This window comes from Gobio gobio (assembly GCF_949357685.1).
Source record: "Gobio gobio genome assembly, chromosome: 8".
Lineage (NCBI taxonomy): Eukaryota > Metazoa > Chordata > Actinopteri > Cypriniformes > Gobionidae > Gobio > Gobio gobio.
Window position 1 is genome coordinate 50,077,694 of NC_137114.1, and position 24,072 is coordinate 50,101,765.

At 40.0% G+C, this 24,072-nt stretch overlaps 1 protein-coding gene across 2 annotated transcripts; it reads right to left on the minus strand.

The window, feature by feature from the left end:
* Positions 1 to 479: 479 nt before the first annotated feature.
* Positions 480 to 13,793, minus strand: LOC307129953 (uncharacterized protein). Of its 2 annotated transcripts, none has more exons than XM_079822770.1 (3): positions 13,615 to 13,793; positions 5,573 to 5,784; positions 480 to 2,209 (listed from the first exon to the last, which is right to left on the minus strand). In XM_079822770.1, the coding sequence occupies exons 2-3, from the start codon at positions 5,664 to 5,666 to the stop codon at positions 1,128 to 1,130; spliced, it is 1,176 nt and encodes a 391-aa protein (XP_079678896.1). In that variant the 5' UTR covers positions 5,667 to 5,784; positions 13,615 to 13,793; the 3' UTR covers positions 480 to 1,127. The 2 variants fall into 2 exon arrangements, with proteins under 2 accessions (XP_079678896.1, XP_079678897.1); XM_079822771.1 differs by lacking the exon at positions 13,615 to 13,793 and adding an exon at positions 13,345 to 13,392 and having other exon boundaries at positions 929 to 2,209.
* Positions 13,794 to 24,072: the final 10,279 nt, after the last annotated feature.

Sequence of the window (24,072 nt, forward strand, 5' to 3'; positions counted from 1 at the left end):
GAATTAATTTAAAGGGTTACTTCAGTGATTTAGCATTACACTTTGTATCAGTAGAAACCCGGTAGTATATTCAAATTATGGTACTTTCCCCCCTCATATCCCCCTGAGACGAGAATTATGCATTTTATTTCTGGAAAAAAAGGCCAGATTTTATTTTTGGCCAGAGGCTAGAGACTACAGGAGCTAGTTCTGCATGTTTCAACTCGCCCACAGGGGAGGAATCTCACTCACAGAATGTAAATGCGCATGACAACGCAAACACAAAGTGAATGTTTCAACTTTTCATTTAATTCCTATGAAAGTTTAGCTTCCATATGCAATCTGATAACGCGCCAGACTGGACACGCGCCAAGAATGACTGTGCCCGCGCTTACCTCAATTCTTCTCTTGTGATGAATGAAATCGGACTCCTACTGCGTCTGTGACGTGACTTTCGTTCAGCTCACTCACACTCTATTGAAAAGACACATTCTGTTTTTAATTGTAGTGTTTATTCTCTAAATGAACAAAATTATTTTATTACTATGAATATCAAAACGATGTTGGGGGCGGTGCCACGGTGGGTAAGTGATAACCAATAGCCAATAGGCTTTGGGAGTGGCCCCATAGGGAAGCGAAGCAAATGCATTCTGTGATTGTCTTTCATCCACATAAGACAAAAATACATTTTCTGTCTTTTCTCAGTCTAGAGGGCACCAAATTCAAAAATAATTTCACATTTCTACTACATAATTGACAGTTTAAATACATATTCATCTTCTCAGCGCTGAAGTGCCCCATTAAGTGTTTGTACAAATCGGTTCATTTTTACATTCATTATTATACTAGACTCGTTTACAGTTTAATCTACAGCAGTTGAGAGATGTGTGTACCTGATATATACACCCAAAATAATCGACATTGAATCGAGCCATTCCAAGCTTTTTTTGAGACAATTTTATTTCATTTAACTAATTGTTTTTTTAAATGACAAAAACAAAATAGTTATAACACTAGTTATTCAATAAAAACATATGAACAGTTACTAAACTCTGCTCAAAATAAATTTAAATAGCAAATTGCTCTATATCATATTGTGACATTGTTGGTGATACACAGCCCTATTTAACACACAATCCATCCTTTGCTCATTTGCAAAATTTTTTCCTGTGATAGTGAAGGTTTGATAAACTTATAAAACTCTTCTCACAATGAGTACAGTGGTACGGCTTCTCTCCAGTATGAACTCGCTCGTGTGATTTCAGGTTTCCGGCCTGATTGAAACTCTTGTCACAATATGAGCACTTGTAAGGTTTTTCTCCAGTATGGACTCTTTGGTGCAGTCTCAGATAGTCAGCTCTAGCAAATCTCTTCCCACATTCAATGCACACATGATCTCTCACTTCATTGTGTGTTTTCTGGTGGAATTTAAAACTGCTCAGCCGTGAAAAACTCTTTCCACAGTGAGAACACACATGAGGCTTCTCATCTGAATGAACTACCAGGTGTTTTTTTAGATGTGATGGTGAAATAAAAGCTTTACCACACTGATCACAGTTAAATGCAGAGACTCCAGTGTGACGGAGCAGATGAATTTTTAACCCGTTTGGCTCTCTGAAACTCTCTCCACACTGAGTACAGAAATACGGCTTCTCTCCTGTATGAATCCTTTGGTGCTGTTTCAAACCTTCTGGTCCAGTAAAGCTCTTCCCACAGTCACAGCACATATACTCTTTCACTCCATTATGCATTTTCTGGTGCCGTTTGAAACTGTTCACCCGAGAAAAACTCTTTCCACAGAGAGAACACACATGAGGCTTCTCATCTGAATGAGTACTCATGTGTTCTTTTAGCTTTGATGACGAAATAAAATGTTTTCCACACTGATCACAGTGAAATGGTTTCTCTCCAGTGTGAATTTTCATGTGCCTGTTAAGGGGTCCTTTTTTACTGAAACTCTTTCCACACTGAGTGCATGTATACGGTTTCTCTCCAGTGTGAATTCTCATGTGTGTGTTAAACTGTCCTTTTCTACAGAAAATCTTTCCACACTGAGTGCATTTATACGGATTCTGTCCAGTGTGAATTTTCATGTGTGTGTTACGGTGTCCTTTTCTACTGAATCTCTTTCCACATCGAGAGCAGGTGCGCGGATCTCTAGTGTTGATGCTCTGCTGTTCCTCTTCTGCTTCAACCAGTTCATGTTTTTGCTTATTCATGTCCATCCAGTCTAAAATACAAATATTATGTGGTTAAAATAAGCTCAAGTGAACTCTGATTTAACAGAAGAAAGCAACAGAATATCAAGTGTCATATCTTTGATGTGTTAGTTCCATAATATTCTTGTTAATCAGTTTAAAATATGGATGACAACAGCTATATAAGATTTTTGGGTCATTCTGTGTCAACTCAAAAGAAAAATATTTTGATCTTTCTTTTCTGGTGAAATAAATAAATAAAGCCAAAATACTAAATGTCATGACAATTTTTACCTACGATTTGGAGCCAAATTACAGGAGGGTAAAAATGACTTTAAAAAGATGACAGCATAAATATTTTATTTTTACACAGAGATTGATAATTGGTCTATTAATAAAATCTGTTGACTTCAGCCATCTTTGTTGCATTCAAATCCAACGGTGACAGCTCAAAAATGGGGGAAAACCACCTTTTTTGCCCAAAGTTTGCATGTGTTGTTCTTAAGATAAACTTAGATAAGTAATCATATTAACGAAAAGAATGTTCCTAAAAATCATCGTAAATAACTTCTTAAAGTTAGGATAACCTTCAACCGATCTTAAATACCCAAATGTAAGATGTTTAATGTAGGGTGACCATATTTTGATTACTGAAATCCAGGACATTCGGCCCGGAAATGAGATACTCAAATGATACTCGAAGTTTACTCAAAGATTCCTTATTCATTTCAATACATATAAAGTGTGCCCCCTCTGTATGGATAGAACATTGTTATATTAGGGACAGGACATGTCCTGGGAAAACAGGACATTTGGTCACCCTAGTTTATTGAATTTATTGGGTTGTTTCAAATATTAGGCATTACAACATAACAGTAGCTTATAGTTACTAGCTTACTCAGTAACTAATAGTACCATGAATATTGACGAGTACTCTGAAGTGACACGGATAAATTTTTTTTTTACACATTTATGATATTTGCCTTTCAATAAAATAACACCTTTAATTTTCTTCTTAAATAAAAATATTAAGATGTTCTTAAGAAAATATTTGAGAACTTAGGAACATTCTTACAAACTTTTTAGAATTTTTCTTAAGAATTTTCTTAACTTCTTTCTTAAGAAGATTTTCGTGAATCCGGCCCCTGGTTCTTATCAAACTTTTCTGTAGGCGTCTTCATTTTAAAGGCCCTTGATGGTCCAATCCCAGAGATATGGGGATCTTAATGTGACGAGTACTCTGAAGTGACACGGATACAATTTTTTTTTACACATTTATGATATTTGCCTTTCAATAAAATAACACCTTTAATTTTCTTCTTAAATAAAAATATTAAGATGTTCTTAAGAAAATATTTGAGAACTTAGGAACATTCTTACAAACTTTTTAGAATTTTTCTTAAGAATTTTCTTAACTTCTTTCTTAAGAAGATTTTCGTGAATCCGGCCCCTGGTTCTTATCAAACTTTTCTGTAGGCGTCTTCATTTTAAAGGCCCTTGATGGTCCAATCCCAGAGATATGGGGATCTTAATGTGGTTCCACGTGTAAATTGTACACAAATTGTAAAAAATAAAATAAAAATCACATGTACTTAAGTAATCACAGCCTTTGCCATAACACTCAAATTGAGCTCAGGTGCATCCTGTTATTCACTGATCATCCTTGAGATATTTCTACAACTTGATTGGAGTCCACCTGTGGTAAATTCAGTTGATTGGACATGGAAAGGCACACACACCAGTCAGAGCACAAACAAGCCATGAAGTTCAAGGAATTGTCTGCAGACCTCAGAGACAGGATTGTATCAAGGATCTGATCTGGGGAAGGGTACAGAAAACTTTCTGCAGCATTGAAGGTCCCAATGAGCAAAGTGGCCTCCATCATCTGTAAATGGAAGAAGTTTGGAACCACTAGGACTCTTCTTAAAGCTGGCCACCCAGACAAACTGACCATACAGGGGAGAACGGCCTAAGTCAAGGAGGGGACTGCCAGGACTCTGGTTTGATCTTCAGCCTTTCTGTTGTTTGTCTTGATTGTCAGTTCACCTCACTCTACCATCACAGCTGATTCACATCCTGATCAGGGCTCTCACTGTCATTACTCACACACACCTGTTTCCCATTTTCTGCACTTATTTTCTCCACTACATATGCTTTTCTCTTTTCTTTGGTTCTCTGTCAGTGTGTCTTGGTTTCCGTCCACTTCACCACTGTCCCCTTGCCTGAAAACCTTGTTTTGGTTGCTTATAAACCTTTAAACGCTTTGTCTGATGATTTAATCCTGTTTTGTTGTTTATTTGCCCAGTTCCTGTTCCCTATCTCACCTCAGCTTGCTCACCTGGATTTTGACTCCCTGCTCTCGTCCTGGACTATTGCCTTGGCTTCTTCCCTGTAACTGTTGGTCTGCTTCTGGTTTTGACCCCAGCCTCTCCATTGGATTTTGCCTTTGTCTTGCCCTCTTACTTGGTGGCTCGGCTACCAATTATTCTATGTTTTGTTTTGTTTTCCTTCAATCTTTTGGACAATAAATTCTACTCTCAATTGATCTGCTCTTGGGTCCCTGTTGTCTCTGCACCACCCTAACAGGGACCAAGAACCCGATGGACACTTTGACAGAGTTTGCCAAAGGGCACCTGAAGGACTCTGACCATGAGAAAAAAAAAATCTCTGGTCTGATGAAATAAAAATTAAACTCTTTGGCCTGAATGGCAAGCGTCATGTCAGGAGGAAACCAGGCACCTCTCATCACCTGGCCAATACCATCCCTACAGTGAAGCATGGTGGTGGCAGTATCTTGCTGTGGGGATGTTTTTTCAGCGGCAGGAACTGGGAGACCAGTCAGGATTGAGGGAAAGATAAATGCAGCAATGTACAGAGACATCCTTGATGAAAACCTGCTCGAGAGCGCTCTGGACCACAGACTGGGTCAAAGGTTCATTTTCCAACAGGACAATGACCCTAAAGCACACAGCCAAGAGAACAAAGAAGTGGCAACAGGACAACTCTGTGAATTCATTTAAATTTAATTTAAAGTGCAAAGTGAACCCCGTTTGGTTTTTGATCAATACAACTCCAATTGTACAGGTTACCAATTTGCTCATGGAACCGCATTAAGATTTCCATATCTATAATATTGAACCATATAAGGCTTCTAAAATTAAGATGAAGAAATGTTTTTTTTAAAGGATATTAAGATATCTTTTATACTTCTGGAATTACAAAACAAAGTCAAAAATTTGAGTCAGGTAAGTTTATGAAATTTGACATGGAATGACCCTTTGACCATTTAGATGCATTTTCTGTATTCTTCATTCACCATCCAATGTGTTGAACTGAAGCTGTTGCCTAAATGTTTCTCAACAGGCAACAATGAAGAATCAAGAATGGACACCAACCTGTTTGTTCCTCTGTATCTTCATGTTTTATTCTGGATGGTTCTGGATCACTCATGTCTTCAATCTCCTCTTTAATAAACTCCATCTTTAACATTCACACAGATTACAGCTGCTACACCTGGAGTTTGTCCTTCTCTTGTAGGATGATGTGAATATTCCCAGTATTTATTGGTGAATTGTGGTCGTGATACAGACGCCCCAAAGGACCAGATCTGGAAAAATCAAAGATAAGCGACTGAATTTCTACTGAATTACATTAATTACTTGTAAGTTACATGAACACATTTGCTGTTAGAAATACAGTGTGTTTTGACACGGTTGTATATTATTATTATTATCATCATCATCATCATCATCATCATCATATAAAACAGAGGCCTATACCATGAAGCTAGTTTAGGTGGCTAGTAGTGCTGGGCGGTACACCGGTTCATACCGAATACCGGTATTATTTTTTATGATATGAATTTTGATGATACCGCAATACCGGTATGCCGCTTAAACGACGTTCGGAACGCGGCGCAGTGCGTCATTGTTTGAGAGGGGACCCATTTCATTAATGCACTGTATTAAGGGCAGTCAGAGCACAGTTGAGATCGCATTACAGCACAGCCTGGCTGAATCCTATACTCTCATTCACTATTCCCTACGTTATCACTTTATTTGAAGTAGTGAATGAAAACGTGCGTGAAGTCGGACAGCAATGTGTGTACATCGGCTGCACACTCGTTATTGCGGTGCGATGTGGTATAGAATGAGTGCACTCAATAACGTCCACTAGGGTTTCGGACACCACTACAAAGCACTGTCCCCTCAAATAATGCCCTATTTGAGGTTATGGGGGCGATTTCAGATTCAACCCTTGATTACAGTTGAGAATTCAAACTACACGCGGCGCGCGAGAGAGAGCGGTTTCTGCGCGGAGCGCCGTGATGAGATTAACAGCGTTCTCCACATGGATCATATAGCACTGATATAGACCGGAGCGATCGCATTTACATTTTTTATGGACATATTTCATATACTATAGTGCTCTAGACATGAACCAGAATTGTGTATGCGCGCATATTTCATCACATCTTATTAAAATTAAATGTATGCACTGATTACACTGATACAACAGCCTATGTCTGATCACGAACGCGATGAAACAATGGATTATTCTGCTACACAGAAGATAATGATGTAAATTAATAAATAAACTGACAATTCAAAGAAGAATTGGCCAAAAAGTAACTGCTTTATTCTTTCTGTGTTAAACTGATGTGTGTCATTCGTTCAGCGAGTGCTCTTAAATGTATTGCAAATATCGGCGTTTCTCCCTTGTTTTGGCAGTTTGTTGTTATATAAGGTTAGATTTTTAAAATGCTTAAGGTGCCCTCACTCAACTTTTAATATTCAGGTGTCTGTAAGTATGACTCTGAGTGTGTTGCAGTTCTGTGTTTTATTGGTTGTTGTCTCTCCACAGCTTCATTTTGTGGGGCTTTGTAAACCTGTATTAACTCTAGTGTGGAGTTTTTCTACAATATTCACTCGTCATGACAGTAAAATAGGGTATTCTAGTCAATCTCCTGCAGTATTTCCTCCCTCAATCAGTAGAAAATGTGATTAAAGGTCCCACGGCATGAAATTTTCATTTTATGAGGTATTTCAACATTAATATGAGTTCCCCTAGCCTGAATATTGTCCCCAAGTGGATAGAAATGTTGATCGGTGTAAAACCGAGTTGTGGCTGTCTTTCTCTGCCTTTGAGAAAATGACAGGCTAGACGAGCCAATCCTGAAGTCTCCTGGTTTGACGTCCAAGCAGGAACGGTTACCTCCCTTTCCTCCGCCCAGAGAATCTGGCACGCCCATGCAAACGCTCGAGAGATCATGGGTTGTGAACGAGTGAACGCTGGCAGTTTCTCAGTGTTTGGATGTACAAATGAAAACGGAAGTCTTTTTTCAGTTCCTTCTGATCTGTGATCAGTGATTTCTGATGTGTAGCTAATTATTTATTATTCGTGCAAACGCTGCAGCTTCTCTCTCTCTCCCGACAGAACGGTGTTTTCGTGTTTTCTATCTTGTGAGTCAGTGTTTTTGTACGTCCTCGTCGAGTCTCTGTTCTTAAATGTGCATACAGTCGGGAGTTTCTGCTCAAAATCGGCAGAGCCACATCTTTAGAGATAAACCTCACGCACGCCGAAGCTCGGCCTTCAACATCCCCGACCCCCAGTACTGCATCTGGCCCACAGCGGAGGCACCAAACGTGGCGCGAGATTAAGCAGAAGGGGGGTAAGCGTGAGGGTATCCGGCTAGGCTAGCCAGCTTTCCCCACAATAAACTGGATTACATTCGATTACTGCTGTTGTGTCTTTGTTTGCGCTGTGTACTCAATGCGCGTCACTGGCGCTTTTCATATGATTGGAACATATCTAGAAATAATGCTTTAATCAAACTTACTAACTCGTTCATCTCGCTATAATGGTACATTGCATGTGTTACAAAGTTGGTAGAATAATGATGAAGACGGACTCGGTGTGACTGAGACTCATGTTTATTCAGAACTCTCAGATACAAACACAATAAACTCGTGCTGACAGACAGCGCTCTCATAACTCAGTAGTTACTATAAATAACTTTGTTAGAAATCGCTCCGTCTCCGTGATGTCCGGTTCGCGAACGAATCATTCTTTTGAATCGGTTCTTTTTAGTGAACCGAACCAGTTCACCAAATCGAACTGAATCGTTCTAAACGGTTCGCGTCTCGAGTCAGCGCTGATCCATAATTTACTAAAGTTACTGACTTTCTGACATGAGTGACAGCCCCTCCGACTAGAAATAAACAAATAACCTGAAGTATATGCTGTAACTACAACAGTTCACCCTGAACTGAGACATGCTGAGAGAACTGATGTGAAGTGAACTCAGGTCCGTCTCTCTGGCAGCAGCTCGTGCGTCGCAGACCTCGTTAAACCACGCCCCCTCCGCTCATTTCAAATGCAAAGATGTCAGCCAATCACAACAGTGGACGTTTTCACTGAAGTCTCACAGCAGACACGCCTCTTGAAACAGGGCATTCAGCCACAGGGCAAACAGCAGTATAGAAAAAATGCCTTTTATTTCTAAATTATGACATTTTATGATGTAAAAATCATACTAACAATATAAGTACACCTCAGCAAACACTATAAAATAATAGAAAAATGCCATGCCATGGGACCTTTAACACCCGGTCATGCATAGGGGAAAAAATACCGTCATATACCGTGAAACCGATATAATTTAGAAAAATACTGTGATATACATTTTTGGTCATACCGCCCAGCACTAGTGGCTAGCTAGGTATGTTTTAGTTTAGATTGAATCAAACCTGGGTTTCAGGGACAAGTAGGGACAAGAGATTTTCTTTTAGTTGTCCTTTTGCACAAACAGCTCTTTTCTTCTTGTGGTGTAAATTTGTTTAAATTCTTAATATTTTTGAATCTCGTAATATTCTGCAGAAGAGAAGTGATTTGCGCTGCTTCGCTACTTCACCTCGCGAGAAGTGAATCTCAGTTTCACTGCTCCACAGCTAGACATGTGCCGGTATACGCTAATACGATATATCACAATGTTGTGTTATCATGAGCACTTCAAAATACTGTGAATAATTATTTATTACGAATTATTCAGATTTTTGGAATGCATTTTAAGAATACTTTACCCATCAACCGTTTAAAGGGGGGTGAAACACTCAGTTTCAGTCAATCTTGAGTGCCTATTGAGTATTATTGCATCCTTCATGACTCTGAAAAGTCTTTAGTTTTATTATATTTATATAAGAAAGATACGCTGTACAGAGTCTTTTTCTAAAAAAAAAACAACCGAGCGGCTGGAGGCATATCGTGTGGGCGGAGCTAAAGAATAATGAGTGCGCGCAGCGATTGTGTTGAGTGCTGAAAGCTGTGACATCCTTAAACGTGGAAAAAACGTTATCCTAAATAAACCATGGAGATCAATCGGATTTAGCCATTCATATATGATCCAGAATCGGATCTAGAGGCTGAAATTGAAAAGGAGAAGAAACAACAACGACTACAGCAGGATGTCTCAATGGTATGTAAGTTACTGTAACTGTATATTTGCTTGGCGGTTTGTCACACGCGAGTTTTACAACATTTGGGTGTTTACTTGTGGTTTATGTATGTGATTTAATGTTAGCAGTAGCTAGCGGAACGGTTTTGCACGTCAGACTAGTGCGTGTTTACATAGAAAAACAATGGAATAATAGCGCATTTGAATGAACGAGTCGATAGCTAACAACACAAAGACATTTGAAGCAGTTTTACTCACCGCCTGCTTCCAACCTTAATCGGTGGAACCGCTCCATCTTTCAGCATTAGACGAGCTACAAATCCGGAGTTGATCTGGGCCTTGTTTATAAAACGATCGTCGCCAAAATGCAGGGGTCCCATTAACGCTGGGTTCTTTGGGAAGCTGTACAGGGTTGTCTTGCCCGGACAACCAAAAACAAACATCTTTGGTGACATTGTTGATTTCGTGAAGTCCCGGTTTCCCTAAAGCCGGGCAAAGCACGTTAATGGGCGTGCGTTTGCTCTCTCACACTAGTCTTTTTTTTTAAAAAAACTTTGTCCATGTTTAGCATGGGAATCAAAGTCTTTAACAGTGTAAACAACTCAGTATGCATGAAACAGCATTTCACCCCCCCCCCCCCTTTAACTTACATTATCAAAGAATAACTTGTGTAAAAATGTACCTATTCGTTCTTTGTTAATGCATTAACTTGTGAGACCTTATTGTAAAGTGTTACCTATTCTTTATAATTCTGTTGTACTTTAATCTGTTTTAAATATTTGTTTACTTGATTTATTGTATTTAAATGTTCGGTTTGGGTTAGGGTTATAAGGAAGTTATTAAACCTGTTATAGTATGACAACACTTTTTTTGCAACTTATTTCAATTTCGTTATAATACTGTATACCGTGATAAAAGCTTCAGCAATTAAATCGCAACATGAAAATTTGATAGCGGCACATGCCTATCCACAGCATGGCTGTTCACTACTGATGTCACACCGTTGACAGAGAAGTTAATGATCAGCATCACGGTACCATTAAAGCCGGATTGTGTTGGTTTGGTTTTGTCAACCTGAAACTAATCCTGTAACCCAGAGTTTGTCAACTAATATCTAGGGCTGTAATCTCCCAGTCGATTAGTTGATTTTTAGTTGATACGTTCTGGCTAGACCAAAATTCTGATTGGTCGATTTTTTGCCGCATTCATTTCATCAGTTTGGCCGCGTTCATTTCCTCAGTTTGGCCGCGTTCATTTCATCAGGTGGAAAGCACTAATTGCTAATGGGGGTGTTTTCAGTGCACCCCTGTTTCACAGGTAACAGTCTGTCTTCAGAACACCCCCCTTGTTTTTACTTATTTTGGATTAGCCCAACCCGCTGGAGAAGAGAGACAGATTGAAGTAACATTAGGCTACTTTGCTGTATAGGCCTATTATTTATTTAATTGTGAGAGCGTTTTCCTAGTCAGTCCTCTTCTACCATGTCAACAAAGATATCGGCAGTCTGGCAGAATATTTTTTAAATAGAAAATGGGAAAAAAGTTGAATGGAAATTTTGCAAGCAACAGTTTGCACATCACAGCTGGACAACAAACATGTCATATCACATAAAAACGGTAAGCTAACTTGTCTGTGTTAGGTTGCCCCATCTGTTTTGAATTGCCCCGTCCCTTTTATTATTGTGCAAACTGCACATTTATTTCTAGTAGGGGAGCGCGGGGCACGACCTAACGCGGGGTTAGTTGTAACACGCATGTTTTAACCCTTTCCACACATGCCAGAATGACGAAACTTAGTGTATTTACTAGTTGCCATATCAACATTATTTAGAGAAAAAATAGCGCCAAAATTAAAAAATCTCTGGAAGATATCACTGAACATGTATTTAACCATAGCAAAAGTTTTGTGTTTATTTAAAATAAGACAAATCCAATATTATTTTAATCTTATATCTGTTATTTAAAAGTTGAGATGGTTCTTTAATGCTGATCTAACAGCAGAAGACACGAGCAGCGATTGAAATCCCAGTTGTGCAGATGGGGTGTGTTGAAACACTGCGTTACAATGAGCCCCTATTAGAAATATGCCATTATATTCTATACTTTTATGAATTCTTTTTAGAAATCATGAGAAAAGGGTAAATAATGACTGAGAGTTAATGTTCAGAAATTATTAATTATTATTATGTTTTTAACTATGCTGTTTAGCTGTATTTAGTGATGAGTTTGTTGTCAAACTCAAAAATGAATATATTTTTAATGATTAAAAAATGCCATTATTTTATTTTTAAAAAAAGTTAATAATTGTATTTTTTAAACAAAATATTTTAGTTTGTCTTGGATATTGTTTTGATTATATCAGATAACATTTTAAGCTGTCATTTGGTCATGTTACATTGTGCCCCACCACATGTTACAATGTACCTCACCTATGGGGCATGTTGTCACATTTCACTTTCATTCTTTCGGGTTAAATAAAAAAAAAGTATACACTGTATTAATGAAACAAAACCACATAATTGTGCTACACGTGTGCAATTTATGTGGGAAAAAAATAAATACTCTGAACCCCAAGTGGATTTACACAAACTGAGAAAGTCAAAAAGCGTTAGGTTGTGCCCCGCTCTCCCCTATTATTTATTGGATTTGGGCACTTTATTTTAATTTTTATTTGGAGCCTAATGGACGATGCGCTGTTTGTATTAGTTTTGAGCCTATGCTTTATTTTTCAGTTATGCACTTTATTTCATTTCTGCTCTTGATCTGGCTTGTTTAATAAATATTCCTTTTTTATTAAAGTGGATGTGCCTTTTGTGTTTAAGAGTAAAAGCTTTAAGTTAATAGTCTATTCGTGTCTCAGCCGCGAAGCTGAGCTGATCCTATGTTCGAGCTGCACAGAGCGGCTGATATGATAGTGTCTGTCAGTTATTATAATAGCCTACATATGACAAAAACAATTGTCTAAATTATGTAGCATATTCCTCATAAGTTCTTGTGATGATTTCACTAGGTGACAACATAGTAGCCTACTATACTTTCGGAAATCATAGGCTATGATATTGCGCAGGTGCACGTGATGCAACGCTGTCAGAGCCGACAGACTCATGTGTCAGACTCATTTCAGTGCAAAATAATTAGGTCAAAAACGATTTAGTATACTGCAAATAGCCTACTAGTTTTTATGTTTATTTATAATTAATTTAGGCATTAATAAATTAATGTGTCTATGAAAATGATTCATAAAACATATAAATATCAATGAACTATGTTTACTTTCTTCACTGAAGAAGATGGACAAACTATATCAGTCAAAGCTCAGCTTTAGGAGGGGAAGATAAAACGAGTAAAAAGAGTAAAAGAGAGCGGTGTGTGAAGATAATAAGAAAGACAAATAATCTACTGCCCACTGACATGGTTTTCAAGCTATTGTTTTAAATTTTTTGTCCTTAAGAACTAGTTAAAATGCACATATGTAGATCATAGAAATCAACATTTTCTTGGGGGAGCATATCCCCGAACCCCCCTAACTATACTTCACATTTAGGATCTCGCTTATTATAAAATCCCGCCTATATTCCTGGTTACTATTAAGGATGTACAATATGGTCACGCAGAATAAGGCATTAATAGAATTATTTTATGATTAGGCCTAATAATAAACAGCAAATATCATATGCATGCTAATAAGCTAGTAAATATTATAATTTTTTCATACCCTCACTGGGGACTGAGCTCCCCTACAATGAGAATCCTAGAAACGCCCCTGCAGGACACATAATGATTCCTTAAGTTAACATTTCAATTAAAAGTAGAAACGTTTTCCACACAAACATTCTGTTGTATTATCGACTGAATCAGTGATTCGATTTATTGTTCTTTTGAATCGATTCTTTCTGTGAACGTGTTTGCAAAACAGTGAATCGCTCATTATTTCATACACAATATTAAACAGATAGTTCCAGGAAAAAGAAAATGCATATCTTACGTGTGGCAAACTGTAGACTGAAAATATACAGCATCCATCAAAAATACTCCACAACTGTCCTTCATTCAAACTCTCAGACGGTTGTTACAGCCTCGTCGATTAATATTAACTGAAACTGGTCTTCAAGCGTTCAGTGCTCGGCTGCTCGCGTCTCTCTTCTTCTACACATCCTTGAAACCACCAACTCTGTGTTTGAAGGAGCGTTTGCTCCACCTACTGGAGTGTAGAGCATTGTGTATGGAAAAAGGAGAAATGCATAGGTCTACTTTCAGCTTAGTCGTAGCAGAACCTGAAGAAGAGGTTCTCACTGCACTTTAGTAATACACAAAAAAGTAACAATTCAAACCATATAATGTGTATGGGGGGATTATTGTTTTAGTGCTTAAGCTGTTACCTCAGTGTTTGTTAGCAGTCAACAATAACGAATAAAATGAACAGACTAAGACATTTATTTAAAATGGTGTCTTAATAAAATTAACCTATAAACAAAATGGCATCCTTTTTAATTAAAAACCTTTCATAAAATGTTATAAATATCAGCTGAGATAATTGGAAAAACTTTTATGGGTAGGTTGGTACACTTTCCATTGTCATGTGGTACAAATACAGAAATATACATACAACTATTTGGTTTTACAAAACAAATATAAGACATTGTGGTACAGTTCAGAGTATGTAGAACAGAATAACATCAACTAAAAATATGGAATGAACATGTATTTAAATAAATAAAATACTGAAATAAAGTATAATATTAGGGCAGTTACATGAATTTGAAAAGCTTTAAAATTAGTATTGTTTTAATATGTTTTTTGTTTTGTAAATTGCATGTTTGAAAGGGTTTCAATGTAGCCTGGCGTGGCCATACTCAATTCTAGTCAGAATTTGAGTCTGGTACCGCTCCATTGAGCTTTGATTATGGGGCGTGTTTCAACCGAGCCAGGAAAGACCTCAATTGGATAGACCCACAACCAATCAGAGCAACGGAGCGACGCGTAACGTTAGTTGTCAAATGTCAACAGAACTCAACTGCACTGTGTTGCCAAGTCCGTGTTTTTCTCCATGTCCGCGGGTTGAAGCGACCCCAATTATGTGATTATATAAACCCAGGAATGCGAATTTTAGCAGGCAACCTTGCCAAAATAACATATTTTGCCAACCAAACGCCATTTTTTTCCGGAGAACACCCCGGAAAGTTATTGTTTTGGGCTATAGTTTTGAGTAGCAATGTGCGCGACATTGCAAAAACACTTGGAAACCCTGTCTGCACGCACGCTGGATTAAGTAACGTTACAAGAAAAAGATGAGTGTAAATGATCTTTGCCAGGAATAAAATTATTTAAGGATACACAGAGTACTTACCAACACGATCATCGTTTCTGAGAGAAATAGTGAAGGTGAATGCATATACGAACAAGTTCTCCGTTTAGGATAAGAGCAAATTCAACCCAAGAGCCTTCGATGACGTGGATGATTACGTTACTGTTGATCATCTGTCCATCATCGTCTAAAGCCCGCCCTGACAATTTCATTGGTCCGAACAGTTTCTGTTCGGGCATAATTACTCCTCTATGGAGCGAGTCCAGACCGAATTGCCCGAGCAAAAAAAATTGTGGGCGGGGCTAAATTCGGCTGGCATCCAGGCTAGTTTCAATGTATATTGTGAGATCAGTATTATAAAAAGGTGAAGGTTTCTTTTGAGTAATATTGTCTTATGAATATAAAATTTAGCCAAAATAATTAAAAATTAAAAAGATTAATAATATAGTTTCGTCAGAATTTTTTTTTTTTTTGAAAACTCACAATTAAATTTTTTTTGTCATGTCTATTTTAAAATCAGTCCAAAAAGAAATAGAAAAAGGGCAATAGAAAAATAAATGTTCAATATATTCAGTCAATGTATTACAAATTACATTTATGACACAGTAGGGCTGGGCGATGTCCCCTAATTGGCAGTTGACGATGTTAACAGTAAAACATTGCGATGGACCATGCTTTCCAGTAGTCAATTAAATTCAATTTGCAAAATTATATTGGTATACAGGAACAGTAACATTGATCCTGGAGGAATTTTTCAGACTCTTGCAGAGTGATTTTTTTGCCCCTGAAGTGTGCCTCATATCAGTCCTCTTTATTGGCAATTGAATGAGCAATGACTCAGCGCCGAGGAAGAGTTTAACATCTCACTTTAGTTAGGAAAAGAAGTAAGGCTGCACGATATATCGAAAAATTATGCGGCCTTACTTTCTTTATACCCGCCTCCCCAGTAAGAGGAACCTATAATGGCTCAGTCAGAGCAGATGGTGGAAAATCAAAACTAATGGCGGGTGTTGAGACGAGTGAGGAAAATAATGACAGTGAAGAACTTGTGGCTAAAAAGAACTGTACATCTGAAAAATGCCAATATTTTGGCTTCAAGAGAGGAGACGTATCACAAATGCAGGTCCTGTGCAAGTCATGCCAAGCAATTGACCTATCGGAAAGCCCCGCCCCCCTTAGTTACTGTTGCTAACTCGGACAAACAAACGGAGTTGTTATATCTTACAATGTACAGCTGTCAGTGTGAAAACCTTATCCCAAGATGTTTTTGGACACAGAATGTAGCGTATACCCCTTCCTTTAAACATATCTAAACTCACAGAAATAAAATGGGAATAAAATAAATATGGTGAGAGATTAATTTGGAAGGGATGGTTTACAGATCTCAATGCAAACGGGAGAAGCCTCTTGTTACAATCGCAGATGATAACATCCAGGATCAACACTGTTCATGTACCGCAGGGTAAGATAACATAAATTCACATTTAATCAGTTTAATATGGAGAGATGCACTGAAATGTAGACCGTCGTGTTTCTGACCTACACCGTTGCATGAGAACAGTTAGTTATAGTTAGTCAGTTTGTACATTAGCAGGGAATTACTAACTTTAATCGTAACTTAATGAGAGTATGACAACCAGAAAATCCTCTCAGGATCCCTGGAATCGCTGTTGCAGTACCTCAGGCACGACGTTTACCATTTTTGTAGCATAAACACCATCAAAACGATGAGAGGTTCGGATTTTCCAATGCATCTCTATGGCGCTGACACCTAAAGATGTCCGAGTTCCGGTCCCAGCGCAACTGATACTCAACTGCCATTGGCTCATCGGCGTTCGATAGGAGGGGCTTACCGATAGGTCAACTAGGGCCACATCCTGAGGAAATACTACTAATCTCCACAGTCACCTGGAACACAACCACAGAGAGCTATATAACGACTTCAAAAGTAAGCCGAAAACTCCTAAAGAAATGCCAAGTAAAATAAAAAAACATTGTCTCGCAGACAAGCATTGATCACAGTTTTGCAAACGTAACTACTTATGAAAAAACGTTGAAACGCCACAGGGAATTAACAGAAGCGATCACACGTTTTTTTTAGCTAAAGACATGATGCCTGTTAACACAGTGAGCAGAGAAGGCTTTGTGAGTCTAATTAACAAATTGGACCGGAGATATCAGCTACCATCGAGAAATTATTTATCTCAAGTTGCAATTCCACAGATGTACGACACATGCGTGAAGACGGTGAGCGCCGAGCTTCGTCAAATGGACTTTTACGCGAGCACCACTGACCTGTGGTCCAGTCGGACGACTGAGCCCTACTTTATTACTCAAGACTTGAATTAAAAGCACATTGTTTGGGTGTTGTATATTTCCCCGAATCCCATACCAGTGAAAACATAGCCCATGGACTGCGGGAAGTTTTAGCCAGCTGGAACTTAAAAGAAGAGAATCAAGTGTCCATCACTACAGACGGCCACTAATGGCGCTAATGTGGTGAAAGCTACCGAACTTATCAACTGGGTCCGACCACAATACTTTGGTCACCGCTTGCAACTGGTCATCTGTGAGTGTCTAATGTTTATATTTGCAATAATTAAATGAAAACAGAAATAGGTATAGTTTGTATTATATAGCTGAATGTAGTATATAGGCATGATTTTGGATATTATAATATCTTAAATTTCCTTTTTATAATATAATATTTAAGAACATGTTTATTTAGTAAATATATAGTAAATTGTAGCTGACTGTTTTCTATCTCAAATGCTGTTACATAAAATTGTAATTATAATATTGCAATGTTATTTCGGCAGTGGCTCAGTGGTTAATGTAGGTTGTCTACAAGCTGGAAGGTTGGTGGTTCGATCCCCGGTTCCACCTGACCAAGTGCCGAGGTGTCCATGAGCAAGACACCTAACCCCAGCTGCTCCCGACGAGCTGGATGACGCCTTGCATGGCTGACGCCATCGGTGTATGAATGGGTGAATGTGAGGCAAATGTAAAGCGCTTAGGATGGTCGTAGGTCTGTTAAAAGCGCTATATAAATGCAGTCCATTTACCATTTAACCCTGTATATCCTTGTTTTGTTTTGTCTTCTCTCTTCAGAAAATGCTGTTAAAGGTGATGAGTGCATTACTCGAGCTGTTGGTCTTTGCAAAAGATTAGTGGGACATTTCTCCCACAGTTGGAAGGAGAAGATGGCCCTGAAAAAATGCACAAAAAGAGCACAACCTCCCGGAACACTTCCTCATCACAGAATGCCCTACAAGGTGGGGTTCGAGACAGAAAATGATTCAGAGTTCTGGAGCAGCAGCGGGCCATAAGCGACGTCCTGTCAGCAAACAGAAAGTCAAGACATTTGGTTCCTTCTTGGCAGGACCTAGATGTACTTGAGTCTATAAACTAGGCATTTTAGCCTCTGCAAGAATTTACAGATGCTCTGTCACGCTAAAGTTATGTAAGTGTTTCATATGTGAAACTTTTATTTCACTTGATGAACACCTCAGTTCTTGCTGCAAAGGAAGAAGTGATTTAACAAAGTCCATAAAGATGAAGATTCTAGACTACATGAACAGTAAGTACGACAACCCAGCAACTCAAGAACTTCTGGACATTACCTCCTTTATGGACCCCAGATTCAAAGTCGGCTACATCAGCAGTGACAAGGTGTCATACATCAGTGCCAGGGTGATGTCTGAAATTGAAGCAACTGTGTCAAAGGTAAATGTTTATATGACAATAGTAAGTGATAATAATGCACTATTACTACAGGGAGTGCAGAATTATTAGGCACGTTGATTTTCTGATCATATTTTTTTCCAGGCACATTTGACCAATTCCAAACCACAGTAATCCTAATAACTACTATTGATTTAGTATTTAATAATGTATAAGTGATATATAATTGTTCATGAAGGCTGGAAATGAAAATCACCTTATATTCAGGTGTGCAGAATTATTAGGCATGTTTTCTTTTACAGATAAATTGAGCCAAAAAAGAGATTTAACTCAGACTGAAAAGTCAAAAAGTATTAAATGCCCATGAGAAGGATGAAATACTAATGCAATACTAGACATTGCAGTTAAGGCATGACCATTGGACAGTGAAATGCTCGTTGGGTCAGCAGGGTCAGACAAAAACATGTGGCGGAGAAAAGACACCTGTTAACTGCAAAAGAATTAAGAATTAAGGTGAAGAATTAAGGGTGAAACCATCAGGAACCCTTTAGTCTCCAGCGCCACCATTTTCCAAAGCTGCAACCTACCTGGAGTCTCCAGAAGTGCAAGGTGTCAGGATCTCAGAGACTTCAGTTAGGTAAAGAATCCTAAAAAATGACCCCCACTAGATAAGAATCACAAGCTGAAGTGTTGTAAAATACATGAAGAAGGTTTTTTTATAGGCTTTATGGACAGATAGGTTGAGAGTGACTCTTGAAGGACTAGCACCACATCCTCTAGTACCACTTTTTGAAGAATTCATCTTCCAGAATCTGGCAGTACGTTTTGGGAGTTCATTTTAGTCCATCCTGAAGTCCGTTTTGCAGAGATGGACTAAAAATGAACTCCCAAAACGTACTGCCAGAATCTGGAAGATGAATTCTTCAAACAGTGGTACTAGAGGATGTGGTGCTGGTCCTTCAAGAGTCATTCTCAACCTATAAAACCTATAAAGCCTATAAAAAAGCAGGCTTCATGTATTTTACAACACTTCAGCTTATGATTCTTATTTAGTGGGGGTCATTTTTTAGGATTCTTTACCTAACTGAAGTCTCTGAGATCCTGACACCTTGCACTTCAGGAGACTCCAGGTAGGTTGCAGCTTTGGAAAATGGTGGCGCTGGAGACTAAAGGGTTCCTGATGGTTTCACCCTTAATTCTTCACCTTAATTCTTAATTCTTTTGCAGTTAACAGGTGTCTTTTCTTCACCACCTGTTTTTGTCAGATCCTGCTGACCCAACGAGCATTTCACTGTCCAATGGTCATGCCTTAACTGCAATGTCTAGTATTGCATTAGTATTGCATCCTTCTCATGGGCATTTAATACTTTTTACGAGTTAAATCTCTTTTTTGGCTCAATTTATCTGTAAAAGAAAACATGCCTAATAATTCTGCACACCTGAATATAAGGTGATTTTCATTTCCAGCCTTCATGAACAATTATATATCACTTATACATTATTAAATACTAAATCAATAGTAGTTATTAGGATTACTGTGGTTTGGAATTGGTCAAATGTGCCTGGAAAAAAAATATGATCAGAAAATCAACGTGCCTAATAATTCTGCACTCCCTGTAGATTTGATTGCAATATTTACTTTCATTTCCCTATTTTAGGAGCAAAGCCTAAGTAATCAAAAATCACCAGGGCATGGGTCCATCAGATGTCCTCCTAAAGAAGGCCAAAAAATCCCTGGGCAGTTTCTTCAAGACATCCCCAGCTCCGTCATCTATGGTACCATCGCACACTGTGGAGGCTTAACTGAACAGCTACTTGGTGTCTCCCACCATAGACCATGAGATGGACCCTCTCACTTGGTGGCAACTCCATCAGGTCAACTTCCCACACCTGAGTAAACTAGCCCGGAAGTATCTCTGTATACATGCAACTAGTTCACATTCAGAGAGACTTTTTAGTACAGCAGGAAATGTTGTGACATGCCAAAGCACATGTTTAAAACCTACCATGGTCAATATGCTATAAAACCCCTTTCACTGTCACTTTTTAGGACTTAAGCTTATTCACCGTATCCCCCAGAGTTAGAGAAGTCCATATATACCATTCTCATCGACGTCTGGGGAAGCCAATCACGTGGCGTGTTGGCTGGATGAAAGTCTTGTGGGCGTTGTTTGAAGTTGAAGCGCGCGGTTGGAGACTCGTTGTTGAGAAGCTTTTGCGGCGAAACTTAACAGAACCTGAGACTTAACGGAAATAAAATAAACTTTAAGTAAAAGAAAGGAAAGTGAGAGAAAGACAGATGGCCTGAATGAACTCGTTGTTAACCCATTTTCTCTGATGTTGGTCTGTCACGATCGTTAGATCGTCTCCTGGGAGCTCTCCGTTCAGAACTCAACTCTGGCCAAACTGCTAGGACTTAGCTCATCTCTGAACTGCGAACAGGCCGCGAACCAGCTCGAACCGAACTGGAACCGAACTTGAGCTGACTTGAACAGAACAGAACGTGAACTGAACTAAAACTCTGAACTCTACTCTTCGTTCGTGTTCTGAGATTAAACTCAAATATTTGCCCATCCCCTGGATGGGTTCTGGCCAATTAGGCTTCAGGGGTGACGGTGTCTCCACCCCTCCCATAAAATTGGGTCATCTATAGTAATTGAGTTTCCTGCTCTTAAGCAGGGAGTAAATTTAGACCTAATTTCTTACTATAAGGACATGATCAATTCTATAAAGATTTCATTCAGTTTTATGGACAATCTTCGACTCCTTCCTGAGATCGCTAGGACACCCGAGGCTATGCACTCTACCCGGCCGGGCGGAAGTGCTCGCAGGCGGCGCCGAGATCGTAAATAAAGGCGGGGAAAACGCGGTGGTCTGAGAGCTAAGCTAAGGCTAAAGCTAAGGCTAACCCCACATCGGCTCTCTTTACCCAGTATTTTTCTTGCCAATATACGGTCGCTAGTGAACAAAATGGAGGAGATTCGACTCAGCATCACACACAGCAAGAAACTTTTGAACTGTAACGTCCTAATCTTCACGGAAACCTGGCTAAACGGCGGAATACCGGACACCGCTATTGAGCTAGCGGGATGCCACACGCTCCGGGCGGATAGAACACTAGATGGCTCCGGTAAGACCAGAGGTGGTGGATTGTGCATTTACATTAACAAAGCCTGGTGCACAAACTCTGCTATTGTTGGGAGTCATTGTTCAGCTAACCTCGAGTTTCTCATGGTTAAATGTAGACCGTTTTATCTACCGCGGGAGTTCACTTCCACCATTATAACTGCAGCCTATATTCCCCCGGATGCTGATGCCAAGCTTGCTATGAAAGAACTTCATGCAGCCATCAGTAAACAACAGACTGATCACCCGGAAGCTGCTTTTATTGTTGCAGGTGACTTTAATCATTCAAACTTAAAGTCAGTGCTACCCAAGTTTCACCAGCATGTTTCCAGCCACACCAGAGGAAACAAAACCTTAGACCATGTTTACACAAACATGGCTGGTGCTTACGTTGCGACACCCCTCCCCCACCTGGGACAGTCAGATCACCTTTCTTTGTTCCTCATCCCCAAATATGCACCCCTCATCGACCGTGTGAAGCCATCAGTGAAGACCATCAAGGTGTGGCCTGCGGGGGTTGATTCCTCACTCCAGGAAAGGTTTCTACACACAGACTGGAGTGTGTTTGCTTCTCAAGCCACCAGTGGCGCTCACATGGACATTGACTTCTACACCTCCTCTGTATTGGATCATATCAATACCACCATTGACAGTGTTACAACCCAGAAAATGATCACCACATACCCAAATCAGAAGCCATGGATGAACAGGGAAGTGCGACTCCTGCTGAAGTCACGCAATACTGCCTTCAGATCAGGAGATGCACAAGCCTACAGTACATCCAGAGCTAACCTGAAGAGGGGCATCAAAAAGGCCAAGCACTGCTACAAGCTAAAGATAGAGGGTCACTTTTCCAACTCTGACCCTCGACGCATGTGGCAGGGCATCCAGGCCATCAGTGACTACAAACCCCCCCACTCCACCCCCGCAGCCACTGATGTCAACTTCCTGAACGAGCTAAATCACTTTTATGCTCGCTTTGAAAGAGACAACAGAGAAACTGCCACCAAGCTCAAACCCTCAGCTGACCCACCAATCACACTCTCCTCCACAGATGTCTGCAAGGCACTGAGCCGGATCAGCGCACACAAGGCTGCTGGACCAGACAACATCCCTGGTCGTGTTCTCAGGGCATGTGCGGAGCAGCTCGCTGGGGTTTTTACAGACATTTTCAACCTGTCTCTTGCCCAAGCAGCTGTACCTTCATGCTTTAAACGCACGTCCATTGTGCCAGTGCCAAAACACTCTAACTCGAGGTGCCCTAATGACTACCGCCCTGTAGCACTCACACCCATCGTCATGAAGTGCTTTGAGCGGCTGGTCCTGGAACACCTAAAAGACTCTCTACCATCCACATGGACTCACACCAGTTTGCCTACCGCAGCAATAGGAGCACAGAGGATGCCGTTTCCATGGCACTGCACTCTGTGCTCACTCACCTGGACAATAAGAACACTTACACACGTATGCTGTTTGTTGACTTCAGCTCAGCATTCAACACTGTCATCCCAACCAAGTTAATAGCCAAACTTGGAGACCTGGGCATCAATACCTCAATGTGCAACTGGATTTTGGACTTCCTAACTGACAGACCCCAGAATGTTCGTTCAGGATTCACCTGCTCCACATCCATCACTCTTAACACTGGTGTACCACAGGGCTGTGTGCTAAGCCCGTTTCTCTACTCCCTCTTCACCGCCGACTGCAAGCCTGTGTATGGATCTAATTCTATCGTCAAGTTTGCGGACGACACTACGGTGATTGGTCTCATCAGCAACAACGATGAGACTGCCTATAGGGAGGAGATCCAGCACCTGGCCACATGGTGCACCGAAAATAACCTGCTCCTCAACACCACCAAAACGAAGGAGCTCATCGTGGACTTCAGGAAGGAGTCAAGAGGCACACACGACACCATCCACATCAATGGAATGGCTGTTGAACGTGTCTCCAGTTTCAAGTTCCTGGGGATCCACATCTCGGCGGACATGTCGTGGACAACCAACACCTCCAGCCTGGTCAAGAAGGCTCACCAGCGCCTCTTCTTCCTGAGGACACTGAGGAAGAATCAGCTCTCCTCGGCTATCCTGGTGAACTTCTATTGCTGCGCAATAGAAAGCATCCTGACCAACTGTGTGGCAGTGTGGTATGGGAGCTGCTCTGTTGCGGAGCGCAAGGCACTGCAGCGGGTGGTGAAAACTGCCCAGCGCATCACAGGGACTCCACTACCTGCCATCGAGCACATCCAGAGGAAACGCTGTCTGCATCGAGCTCGCAGCATCCTTAAGGACTCCTCTCACCCAGCCCACAGACTGTTTTCTCTCCTGC